The 11,925-nt window shown below is 39.0% G+C and overlaps 3 protein-coding genes across 3 annotated transcripts; all 3 read left to right on the top strand.

The window, feature by feature from the left end:
- Positions 1-1,770: 1,770 nt before the first annotated feature.
- Positions 1,771-2,827, top strand: CBG15115 (the record flags this gene model as incomplete). The annotated part of the gene is made up of 3 exons (XM_002642803.1): positions 1,771-1,835; positions 1,859-2,028; positions 2,670-2,827. 3 exons carry the CDS (start codon positions 1,771-1,773, stop codon positions 2,825-2,827), a joined length of 393 nt encoding a protein of 130 aa, XP_002642849.1.
- Positions 2,828-4,716: 1,889 nt separating this feature from the next.
- On the top strand, positions 4,717-5,157 carry CBG15116 (the record flags this gene model as incomplete). Its single annotated transcript, XM_002642804.2, has 1 exon — positions 4,717-5,157. One exon carries the CDS (start codon positions 4,717-4,719, stop codon positions 5,155-5,157), a length of 441 nt encoding a protein of 146 aa, XP_002642850.2.
- A 2,514-nt stretch (positions 5,158-7,671) lies between these two features.
- CBG15117 lies at positions 7,672-9,253 on the top strand (the record flags this gene model as incomplete). The annotated part of the gene is made up of 3 exons (XM_002642805.1): positions 7,672-7,863; positions 7,910-8,183; positions 8,475-9,253. The coding sequence occupies 3 exons, from the start codon at positions 7,672-7,674 to the stop codon at positions 9,251-9,253; spliced, it is 1,245 nt and encodes a 414-aa protein (XP_002642851.1).
- Between the last annotated feature and the right edge of the window lie 2,672 nt (positions 9,254-11,925).

Below are 11,925 nucleotides of genomic sequence, written 5' to 3'. Positions count from 1 at the left end.
GGAATAATATTGAGGAAGTGAATAATAAAACCCTCGGAGGCAGTAAAGAGACATTGCACATGAATACAGAGCAGAAAATAGCTGATCCGGGCATAAAAAAGACATGAGAACCTGAAAATAGGTGCTTGCAAGCACAAATGTTTAAAAATCAGGTCAAAATACGGTCGGAATAGTTGGCATCGAAGCCAAGAAGTATCCAGCGTGGCGAGAGAGCATTCAAAAAAGATGAAGACAGTCGGGGAACGTCGCGAAGTCGACAGAAGACAGAAATTCCGAGAAAATCTGAAAAGGAACAGGTTCAGTGCTTCCGAGATGCAAATATAGCTGGAACCAGTCGTTGTGTAGATGGCAAGAAGGGAAAAGCTGAAATTAGAGATTCTTTCCGATTTGAAATCGAATTCTACGCTATGAATTCATTGATTTTTTTTTTTCGTTGACCGATTCGAAAATCGCGAGGAAAGTTTTCAAACAAGCTGACAACGACACTCCGGCATTACGCTTTCGCGTCGCTTGGCGAGCGAAACAAGCGAAATCGAGTGAAGGCAAGAGAATCGAAACGAAGGCTTGTGATGGAAAAATGCGTTGAAAATGAGAAGAATATCGAAGAGAAGGCAATTGTAAGTCTATCTCGAAAAAAACGAGGAAAAGCTCAAAAAGGAGCACGGGTCATGCCCAAATTTTCATTTGGAAATTTATGACGGAATTCGAGAAGTTCTTGATAAAGTGGCTGATAAAGGGAACAAACATCTCATTTGAATGAGTTTTAGCTTCGCTTGTTAGCAATGAATTGCCTAACAGCGAGATCACTTGCTCCGATGAAAAATTTGCGAAGCCAAGTAAAAAAAGAAAATGTGACTAAAATCTATAATTGACAACTAAAGCGCGCAATATTCTGTTTTTCAGAGAGGATCGGAGCGGTGAAGCAAAGCGATGACAACAATCTTCGGAAGGAAGGTATTTGAAGTGAGAGAATGAAGAAATTTGCTGAAAACAAAGATCAGAAGTCGGCGGAAGAGTCAAAACAATATTGAATTCAACCTTTCGAATCGGAAGAGCCAAGAGACCCGAAAGGAAATTCGATGACAGATGATTGAAGATACATCGACATCGATTGCATCGATAAATAACAGAACTTCGATGGCAGAGAGAAACAAACATTTGGTGGCAGAAAAAGATTGCAACAAGTCAACAGTTGCGCGTCGGAACCTGAATAAAAGAAAGAAAGAAATGAGCCGGCAGCTAGAAGAGTAAAAATAAGAAAGGAGTGATGATAGGAATCGGCGAAAAGAAAATACAGAAGGGTGAAGACGACAAAATTGCAAAGAGGCAAAAATGCGAGAAGCCATCTCGAACTTGCCACGTCATAAGAAGTTAATAAGGAACCAAAGAAGACAAAGGAAGGGAAGCAGTGACACCGTAAAGGAAGATATATAAGTGGTGAGTATTTCAGTGTCACCGTTAAAAAATAGCTGAAAACCTGGAGATAGAGGGGAACCGCTGCTCAAAATTTGATTTCATTCTGATACAGCCGAAGCAAAATTAATTATTGATTCAGGCTGCGAGGAAGCGATGCTGAGAATTTGTTGACGGAAGCAAGCAAAAAGTGGAATAAAGAAAGCGAAGAAGAAAGGCAGAAGGACAGAGCCATCGTTACGAAATCGAAACTGCTTCGAAATCCACGCTTCAGACTCAGGAGGAAAAAAGACAAATAGCAGCGGCGAACAAGCAAATCGAATCGAACAAGAGTAGGCATGATATCATGGCTTAATGATGGATCGAAGACGATCACGAGAAACCGATAATGTGAGTAACCCGATTACATTGAAACATTCAAAGTAAATAATCAAAATGGTTACAGTCGTGCCGCGAACGCCGACGTCTTCGATGAGATGCTGCTGACACAACTTCGTGAAAGCAGGCTGGAGCAAGAGAAAGGCAGAGAGCAAGTACAGTGTGAAACCAGAGGCGATGAGAGGCACCGAGCGAGATCAGTGAAGAGCCAGAAGAAAGAAGAGGCACCAAAAGAAGGTTATCGAAAGATAATAATTAAAAGAATCGTCTGTTTTAAAGTCTTTCAAAATCAATAAAATGTATTGATAAGATGTTTGTATTCAAAATAGAAAGATTATTATAAAAAACAGAGAAGCCGAGCTGACAATGCAATCAGAAGAACAGTATTCAGTACCGATCATTGTATCATTAACTAGTATTGAAAATTTTTGAAATTTTTCGGATAAAGCAACATCACACCAAAAGAGTTCAGAAGAAGCATGAAGGCGGAAGACGAAAAAAAAAACATAAATCCTTTGTGTTTTGAAAGAAAATTCTAGGAATACAAATTAGTGATAGGATTCTTGTATTTAAAAAGCATATATGCCGAATGACTATGAGATAGGAAAAAGGAAAACAGGAAAAAAGTGCACTATCATTAGTTAGTATTGAACCTCATGTCGAACTGTCTTCTGATGCAGCAAATGAGAAAGGTGTCGTGATATGAAGGCAGAAGCATTGAGTAGAAAAGAGAGAAAAGGAACAGAGAGTAAAGAATATACTCGTGTTCTTGAAGAAAATGTTGAAAGAAAAGCAAAGTTCGGACGAGAATCAGACATGATTTGAAGAAGAAAATGGCGTAATTCTGCAACGATGAATTAGATAATAAGAAATGATAGGAATAACAGAGAAGGCTAGTGAAACACAACCAGCAAGAATAGCTGAAAAATTGGAAGATTCGGAAAATGGAATATTCCGAGTTGTAGAAGTTTTTGAGGATAGGAATTGCAGATGTTCAGCAAGTGCCGAAGGAGTTCAGATTTTCAGAGGATTCTAGAGAATTGAGGAGATTTAGAAAACAAATTTGAGAAGAATAATCGGACGAGGAGAGACAGTGAGACAACGAAAAGAATACTGTCGAAAGCGTCACGAATTTCAGAAAACATGATAATACTACTGAAAATTGTAGTATAGAGAAAATATGAGAAATTGAAGGGGAATAGGAGGATTTTAAGCGATTTGAAATAGTTTCGGTAATGTTGCGCGAGGCAGCGATTACTCGATCAGATTAAAAGAAATCGATTATTTTTCATTCAGAATCGTTGCATAAAAATTCAGAGATGCATTTGAGAGCCAACGATCAATTAGTTACCGATTACAATGAATGTTCAGAGAAGAAATGAGTTCTGATAATGCAGATTCCGAAAATTTTATTTAAAAATAAAGGGTTCTAATTTCAAAGGAATAGGAAGAGGTTGGAATAGGTAGAGGCGGACAATATAGGAAGTGAATACAGTTTGAACAATTAGGTCAGATTATAAGAAAGCATAAAACTTGAAATTAAAATTATGCATAAACCGTCCTGTTTGTGCGAACTAGTTGAGTTCAAAGGAGCTTATAGGAAGCAATATGGTCTAATTAAGATCACAGGAGATTCTAGGAAAGGAGAAGGGCATATAAAACAGAGGAAGAGTCAGATATGTAGTTGATAAATCTCAAGAGGTAAAGAAGGAATAATATGTCGAGTCAGACATGGCAGTAGAATATGGAGTCATAAAAGACCGTAAGCATTCAGAGTTTAAGCTAGTCAGGAATGACAGTTGATGATTGACAGGTTCGTCAAGAAGAATGGATTCCGTTTTCTGATAGGATTTTAAGATTTGAAGGAGGAGCCCGAGTGGCGCCGCAGTATCTAGAATAGAGAACCGAGGCAGAAATTATATTTAGGTTATTCTAGATTGAGGATATCAGGAGGGAGCCAAATGGAGCCCGCAGTATTTAGAACAGAAATAAGAGTCTGCTTCATTACTTCTGCTTTCTAAATTGAGGACAAGGAAAAGCACAAGAATTCTAGTTGCGACTGTGCTCTATAAGGAGAACAACATACGAGAAATTCTACAACGCAGTAGACATGGAAGTCGTAGCGAGTAGTCATACTGTATTGGTTGGGACTTATAGAGACTCGACAATGTTATGCTCGAGGTTACATTGTCAGTCTATCCGGAAACGGATAGACGGAGGTTTCAGGTCATTCTTCTGATAAGAATGAACAAGTTAAACAAGTCTACAGAGCGTAGAAAGTTTACCAGGAAGGATAGGAAGAGGGTGTGAAGGATGAGAGAAAGAGTGTCAAACGTAAGGGAGTTGCAAATCCCGAGCGGACATTGTTCTTCGAATCCGATGACGGATTGATGGAGGTTGAGGTCATTCTGAATGCAGAATGTAAGGTTCAGGATCTGAACGAGCTTAAAGAATAGTCAGTCAACGCAAGATAAATATGAAAAATCTGAATTGAGGCAGAGGATGGTGAATGAAGATGAGAGCAGTGTGATAGGTCGCGGAGAGCGCTGTCCAAAAATTCGGTACTGGAGACGACGAGAAACAGTTATAATGACCATATAATTGTATCTATAATTTCAGTTTCTTGAACCGTGTTTTAGATTTTTTCACATTTGCGTTCCATCTACTTTCACATCTTCTGATAACGCTTCCGTATCCACCAATATACAGTGGCGAACGTTGTTTCTATTTTTGGACTTCGATTGTGTTACAAAGCCACGCGTACAATGATCGGTTGAACTGACCAAGCTATTAAGCTTCGTATTGGATAGGTGACGAATTTGGCATCACGATTGATGCGCCAAGATCAGGATTACTGTCTGGGAGTAAAGACAGGAGTTCTGAAAGTGGAGGAATCCGAGGATGAATGTCTCCAAAAACATTCAGATGTGCAGGGAGCACTTCGAGAATTGGAAAGATTGGATTCGAGATCAGGTTGAGGCTGTAGTAGCAGGGGATGGAGAGGATCAGGATGAGGTGGAGGATAGGAAAGTAGAGAGAATTCACATATTGTTGAATTATGTGAATAGAAAGTCTGTCGGCAACACGACTCTCAAGTTGAAAAGTGTCGCAAATGACATGCAAGATATTGTTAATGCGCAGGCTGAGTGGCAGAGCTCACCGCCAACGTCGCCAGAAGACCTCGGAATACGTTTAGCGACTTTCGAGGCAAAAGAGGACGAGGAAGAGGTTCCTGCTCAAAATGGCACCACATCTAGTGGAACTGTGGACAAAAGGTCCCAGAACGCTGAAGTGATGCAAATTGAGCACTTCAACAGACTCATTTTGTTGGAGGAAAGAGAAGAACAGTTGAGCAGGAGAGAATAGCAAGCGAATGATTATGCGGAGATACAGGAACGCTTGGTGTTCATGAAAGAAATGAGGAGGAATCTGGGAAAAAAAAGAAAAATGAAGAAGGAGGGCAAGGAGCACCAGAGGAGAGAGAATAAAGTCCCAAAGGATTTGAAGTAAACGGAGGCTGATGATTCTGACTCGGATTTGGACTCAAGTTCAAGTTAGGAAAACGATGATTGTGGCACCACTTTTTCGGCATCTGAGGAAGAAGAACAGTTGAAGGATAGTAAGAAGGTGAAGAAAGAAAAGGAAAGGTGAAGGGAGATAAGAGATTTAAGGAAAAGAATGAAGAGGACGTAGTAAAGATTCTTGAAAAGGAAACCTCTCGAACTGAAGAAATTCGATGGATCCGATAATTCTAAATATGATGATTAAAAGACCAATTTTATAGAAGGAATCGGCAAAGATCCTAGAAATACAAAACTTAATGAAATGATCCAACTGAAGAGTCTGGTCACTGGGTTGGAAGAGAATGTCCTAGAAGGAGAGGAGTTGGAGGAAAGAGATTATGGGGTGGCATCCTCGATGAGAACTTTGGGGAAGCCAGCTAGACCATTGTTGGCACTTGAAAGAAAATTCAATAGGATAAAAATTGATCAGAAAATGAAAGAATTCAACAGGGAAATCGGAAGACGAAAAAAAAAACTGCCGGAAGTTATCGAAAAAAAACGAAAGAGCAAAAAAAGCGAGGAAAAAAAAAGCTGGAAGAATGAGGAAAAGTGCTGGAAAATGAGCAAAAATGTCGTTATTCAGCTAGCGACGCATCCAAACTTGACTCGGTGTCAAATTTCAAATCGAGGTTCCCTTCTGTGATGACGTGCAAACTTGAAAACCAGCTGGAAATTGATTTTCCGCAGAAAAAACATCGGATGTAGTAAGAAGCCGAAAATTGATCAGAAAAATTTCAAAAAAAAATATAAGAAAATATACCAGCAAGTTGAATTCTATCATCATTGATCTGAAAAATCGTGGAATTAATATGGACGCTCCAAGTGTGTACGATCGCTATATTGCCAAATTTCGGGATGAGAAGGCAGATCGTTTAACAGCTAAACTATGAGCGAAAGCTTCAAAAGAGAATTCTCGAAAGTCCACAATTTGAGATAAATGCCTCAACGTTGTTATACAAAGAAGAGTAATAGGTGCCAGAAGCTACAGTAAGCTGAATACAAATATCTATGTACCACCATTGTCAGAGAAAGAAAGTAGAAAATTAGATGAAATTGGAATAGATACAGAATGATTAAGAAAACTAGAACGGAGAAATAGAGAGATAATTGACAGGATAATTGGTACAGGCGTGATCTGGGATTTCTGAAAACAGCAGGGTACAGAAAATTTGGAGAATATAAGAGCATAGTCTGTAGAGTTAGGGATTCCAACCACATTTGATTGTAATAATCATGAGGAAGAACAAGAAGATAATAAGCGTTCGAATGTGAAGATGAAGAAGAGTCCATGAATTGTCTATGTTAGGGTGAGGATAAAGGAGAAGAAGAAATTCAGTCGATATTGGCATTACAGAGAAAGAGTTGGAAGAAGAAGATGTGTCCAAAATTGAAGAATCTATGGCGGAATCCAAGAAGGTGTCATAATGGAAAGAGAACCATAGAAAAAGAATAAGGAAAGTGGAATATTTAAAAGAAGGAAGGAAGAAGTAGGAAAACCAGATCAAAAAGCAAAACAAAGAATCACATATGGTGGTTGTGAAAATACAAAAATTGGAGATCTAGATAGTAAAGAAAAAATAGGAAGATGAAGGAGAAAGAGTTGGGCAGCGCCTTAAGACCAGGAATGGACCAGATACTCAAGATGAGAAAAAAAGGCTGGCCCTGGCAGTGTCGCGAATTCAGGTGACCGAATATCACCTCTTCCCGACTTTTTCTCCTTTTCAATGAATTCTTCTTTTATTCCCTGTATTTATGTAATTATATTCACCAACGCCGACGCCGCCCACAACAATGCCGATTTGAATCACCCGCCAATTTGAGGATTACTGTACCCTGCACATCTAACTCTCAACGCGAACCAAGGAATTGCGCCCGCTTTTGGGATCAATTTGGACTCTTCAGTCATTCTAGTTTCTCCCCCAAAACCCATGTTTCTCGTTCCTATTTTTACCTATATTTTATATAATATTATTCTGGTGTATTCTTGTCGGCAGAGATGATCTGGCAACAGAATCGTTTCCGTTGTAGGCAAAGTTAGGTCAATGAATTCGGTGTGTCTTAAATTCTGTGTTCTTGTTGTCTTTTCTCTCTTTTAAGGTTTGTTGTGTCTCTAGGGCTGTTTTAGAGCAGTATGACTGCAAAATAGAAGGCGTCTCCTGTTTCTTATCAGCACAATTCGTTTCTATTTGCTCGAAACTCTTCTCTTTCCTCTCTTATCATCTTCCTTATCAGCTGCATGGGATGGGATGTTACTTAAATTTTGATCTACTCATCTACTATATAATCGAACCCAGCGAGACTAGAATCAGTTCGGAAAATGAAACTGTTAATTTTCCTCTCCTTTTGCCTAGCTACTGTATCTGCTGGAAACAATACAATCTGCACCAGTGGCTTCACTTTGGTCAACAGCAAATGCTGGAAACTATACCCAGATCCCGCTAATCATACAATCGCTGAGAGGACTTGCACTAATGTTGGTGGCACTTTGTTCATGACCAAGAATGCTATTGTGAGTTCCTAGTCGAAAATGTGACTGCTGAAAATCCCTTTTCCAGGACAACAGAGCCCTCGCCTCGTTTGTTGATGGCAGCGGAGTTTCTCATGTTTGGATGGGCTTATTTTGCATAGGAAACGACAAAAGCTTCTGCTACTTTGATGACCAGAAAGGATCACCAACTACTTATAACAATTTCGCTCCCGGATTCCCAAACTCTGGAGTCGGTCGTTGTGTGTATTATTCTGTTCCTGGATCACCGGGTGGGCAGTGGATTAATGGAGATTGCACTGAGACGTTGTCATATGTCTGTGAGCTCCCACCTACACAGCCAGGTTAGTTAGTTGGGAACTCTATGAAAAGCGAGCCTGTGGGCTTGAACCTTCTGTGAAAAGTGAAAAAAGCGGTTCGGCTTTAGAGCGGACATTCACAGCCATGAGTTGCCGGCGACCCCCGGGTTGCGTAAAACTGTACTGACACGGGCGTCCCCGGCAACTTTTAGTCGGAGGTCCGGCAGATTACAGATGAGACCTCCACTAAAACCGGCCAAATTCTGGACTTGTCCCGCTAGACTGTTCAGAGGTTGCAAGCTGACAGCCGGGGTAAATAACCATATAAACTTTCAGACATTTGTGATATCAATTTCAACAACAACTGTTACTTCCGTCTCGAAGACCAATCCTTCAGCACAGCTCAATTGGAATGTCAACAGATGTGTGGAAACTTGGTATCAATTCATTCTGCAGAAGAGAATCGATTCATCACTTCAATCTACTCCCAATCTTCCTATGACTCAATTCGAATCGGAGGAATCGCCACCTCCAAAGATTTCATAGTTTGGACTGATGGATCGACAATGGACTATTCAAATCTGGAAGTGTTTGGAAGCAGTGGAAATTGCCTGTGGTTGTCGCTTCAAACGACTGAATATCACTCGAAGGGTTCTTGGTTTACTGGGGATTGCACTACACCTAAGCACTTCGTTTGCAAACGACCTATTGGAGATCTGAATTGTAGTGCAACTCCACCACCACCGACATCCGCCCCACCAACTCCGAATCCACCAACTTGCAGCACTGGTACTTATATGGCGCCTGGAATCATCGCTTCTCCAAATTATCCTGGCCAGTATAGATCCAGCTGCGCTTATACTCTTGCCACGTATGGTTCTAACAAAATTCGGATTACTTTCAACTATATATACACTTCCAATAGTGATGTAATTTCTATGTACGATGGAGATTCTGGAGATGCGCCATTAATATATCAACAATATTCAACTTACGGAACCACATTGAAAACATATATATCTACTGGGAACACAATGTATGTTTATTTCAAGTATAATTCAGGAGCAACATCTGGCTATTCTGGATTCAACGCAACATTTTACTCTGTATTTTAGCTTATTGAGCTTGTGTGCCTTGTCTGAACCAAATAAACATTATACGTTTGATTTAAAATTCTTCAATATACACAATATTTGTTGAACTTAAAGATGGCTTAACTTATTTACTGAATCAATTTAAAACATTATTTGAATATCTACGTTATAGTAAATGTTTATAGGATTAAAAAGTGGTTGAAGCTTTGTGAGAAATTTGAAAACTATGTGACGACATAATTATGAAAGTTTGAGTTGTATTCCTCTGGGGACGAATTTCTTTAGGATAATCTACATATAACTTTTATTGCTTTACCTTCTTTACCTGCCACTTTTATGAGGACATGTGTCAATAATTGTCCTCTTACGTCATAGAAAGTGTGAAAAAAAAGAGGCGGAGCTTTAGATCAAAAGTGGGCGGGACTAAGTTGGCCCACCTGGCTACGCCTACCTGTTAGATGGGAACTCAAAGAACCTTTTTCTAAATTTCGAACAAATTTTCGAACTTCCATCATCAGCTACTTTTAATACAAACCTTGCGCATTTTCCTGTTCCGATGATTATGAACCACCTATGACACAATGTGTGTAACTTTTGTTCGTTTTTCATATAGACGTTCTCACAATCAGGGAGGTAGATGATAAGAGATATTAGTAGAGAAGGTCATACTTTCATTTGATTTATTACTTGTCACTTTTTCCCTCTTTTTTTTCAGTTCTCCTCTTTTTATTCTCGTATTGACAAGTTTTTTTTTACGTTCAAGGGTTCAATTGGGTTTTTGTTGACTTACCGTAGACACTTTATTAGAAGGATACTCAAACCATCAACTTCGAACCCGTATATCTCATTTTATGTAAAAGATATCGAAACGTTGTCAACTGACAAAATATTTTCGATGTTATGATAAACATTTTATCAGTTAACCACTTTTGAATATCACTCACAGAAACCGAAATATATGAGCTCAAAGTTGGCATAAATTTTATTCAAATTCTTCAAAGGTCTATACAAAATTTCCAAAACTGTCAAAATCCCGATTCAAGGTTAATCCCTCTTCTTCGGGAAGGTGGAGAACAGAAGAACAGACATTTAATAAGCGGAAGATAAAAGGGAAAGTGTTACGCAATTCATAACAATTCATACATAAGTGTATAGAGAGATATAAAGATAAGATAGGAACGAGGTATAGTCGCGAAGTTCTTCTCTTTAAAGGCGCATATCTCCAAACAAAAAAAAATTCAAAAAATTGTCAATTAAAGAAACAAAGCACAAAACGATAACTTAATTTTTGTAGTTAGCAAATTTTTCCCAGCTACCGTAGTTTTGGAGATACGCGCCTTTAAAGTTGGCGCGCCCTCTCCTTTAGGTGCCTAACAGAGGAAGCGCCTAGTTTAAAGGCGCACATCTCAAAAACTACGGTAGCTATTGAAAAGTGGACAACTAAAAAAATATGTGAAATTTTATGCTGAAAAATTTTGTAGTTGACAACTTTTTGATAACTTCTCTAGTTTTCAAGATAGACAAACATTTGAAGGCGCATAGCTTCAAAACTAAGATCTTTAAGGAAAAGGTCCCCTATTTGGAACGCCCCTATTTGGAAGGCAATATGTTTTAGTTGTCTGCTCACCGTTTCCCCTCTTTTAAATATCTTGCCAACCTTACATGTTTACTATTTTCTTCCCCATTCTCTAGGTTCATCTCGTTAGGGATTTTATCTAGAACTCCCGTTATAACTTTTGTGTCATATTTTCTTCTGATCAATAAAGTATCAAAGGTCAACTACAGAATGAAGCTCAAGCCAAATTTCTTTAAACCCTAGTTTTTGAATTTGACCTTTCATTTTTTGGATCTTTGAAACTTTTTGAGCGCTCAATGTTGCGAGAACGAACTTTTGAGATTCTCATCTTGAGAACCTCTCCACTTAACTGGTCAAGAACACTAAACTGGGACACCGTACTCCGAAATTTCATCTTTTCGAGTCAATATCAAAAGTAATCCAAAATTAGAAATTTCAAATTAATTCCAAACCAATTAACACATACACCCCCTATTCCGTTTATCCTCCTCATTCCAAAATTCCTCGCCGCTTACCCATCACACATTTAACACACCGCAATCATTTTCTCCCCACCCCCCGGAGGACCCGCAGACAAAAACTCGTTCTTTTTTCTGACGATATCTTGTGTGTTCGGCATGAAAAAGAGGGGGGGGGGTTTAGCCACCCCCGAAATAGAGAGAAAAGCGATATCTTTTGTTTCATTATACTTCTGAGAGAGACAATGTACTAATTACGCAAGATGCTTATGACTTTTTTCTTCGCTTCTTTAAATCTTGCTCCTCCCGTTTTTCTGTAGTTTTGTAACTTTGACCCCATTGGCAGAAGTAAAACTAATAAGCATCAATTAGCGTTAAAGGGGGACTCCGACCAAAAATTTTTATTGCATTAAAATGTGTTAAAAGTTATCTATTTTCCGAATATTATTGCGAAAAAATTCAAAAAAAATCCGAAATCCCCGAAAAACGGCGTTGAAAAGGAAGAAAATTCAAAAAAAAGGTGCCGCCGGGGGACGAGGATTTTCAGTGAGAAACCTAGGCCACGGCACCTGACAGCCTTTTTTTTCAAGTCGTCGACAGTGGTTTTTTACCTTTTTTACCTGCCGGACATGAAATTGAAAAAAAAACCTGAAAAATTG

The sequence above is a fragment of the Caenorhabditis briggsae genome (assembly GCF_000004555.2).
Source record: "Caenorhabditis briggsae complete genome, chrIII, whole genome shotgun sequence".
NCBI lineage: Eukaryota > Metazoa > Nematoda > Chromadorea > Rhabditida > Rhabditidae > Caenorhabditis > Caenorhabditis briggsae.
The sequence above is the reverse complement of the archived record's forward strand: the minus strand, read 5'-3'. Positions and strand labels throughout refer to the sequence as shown.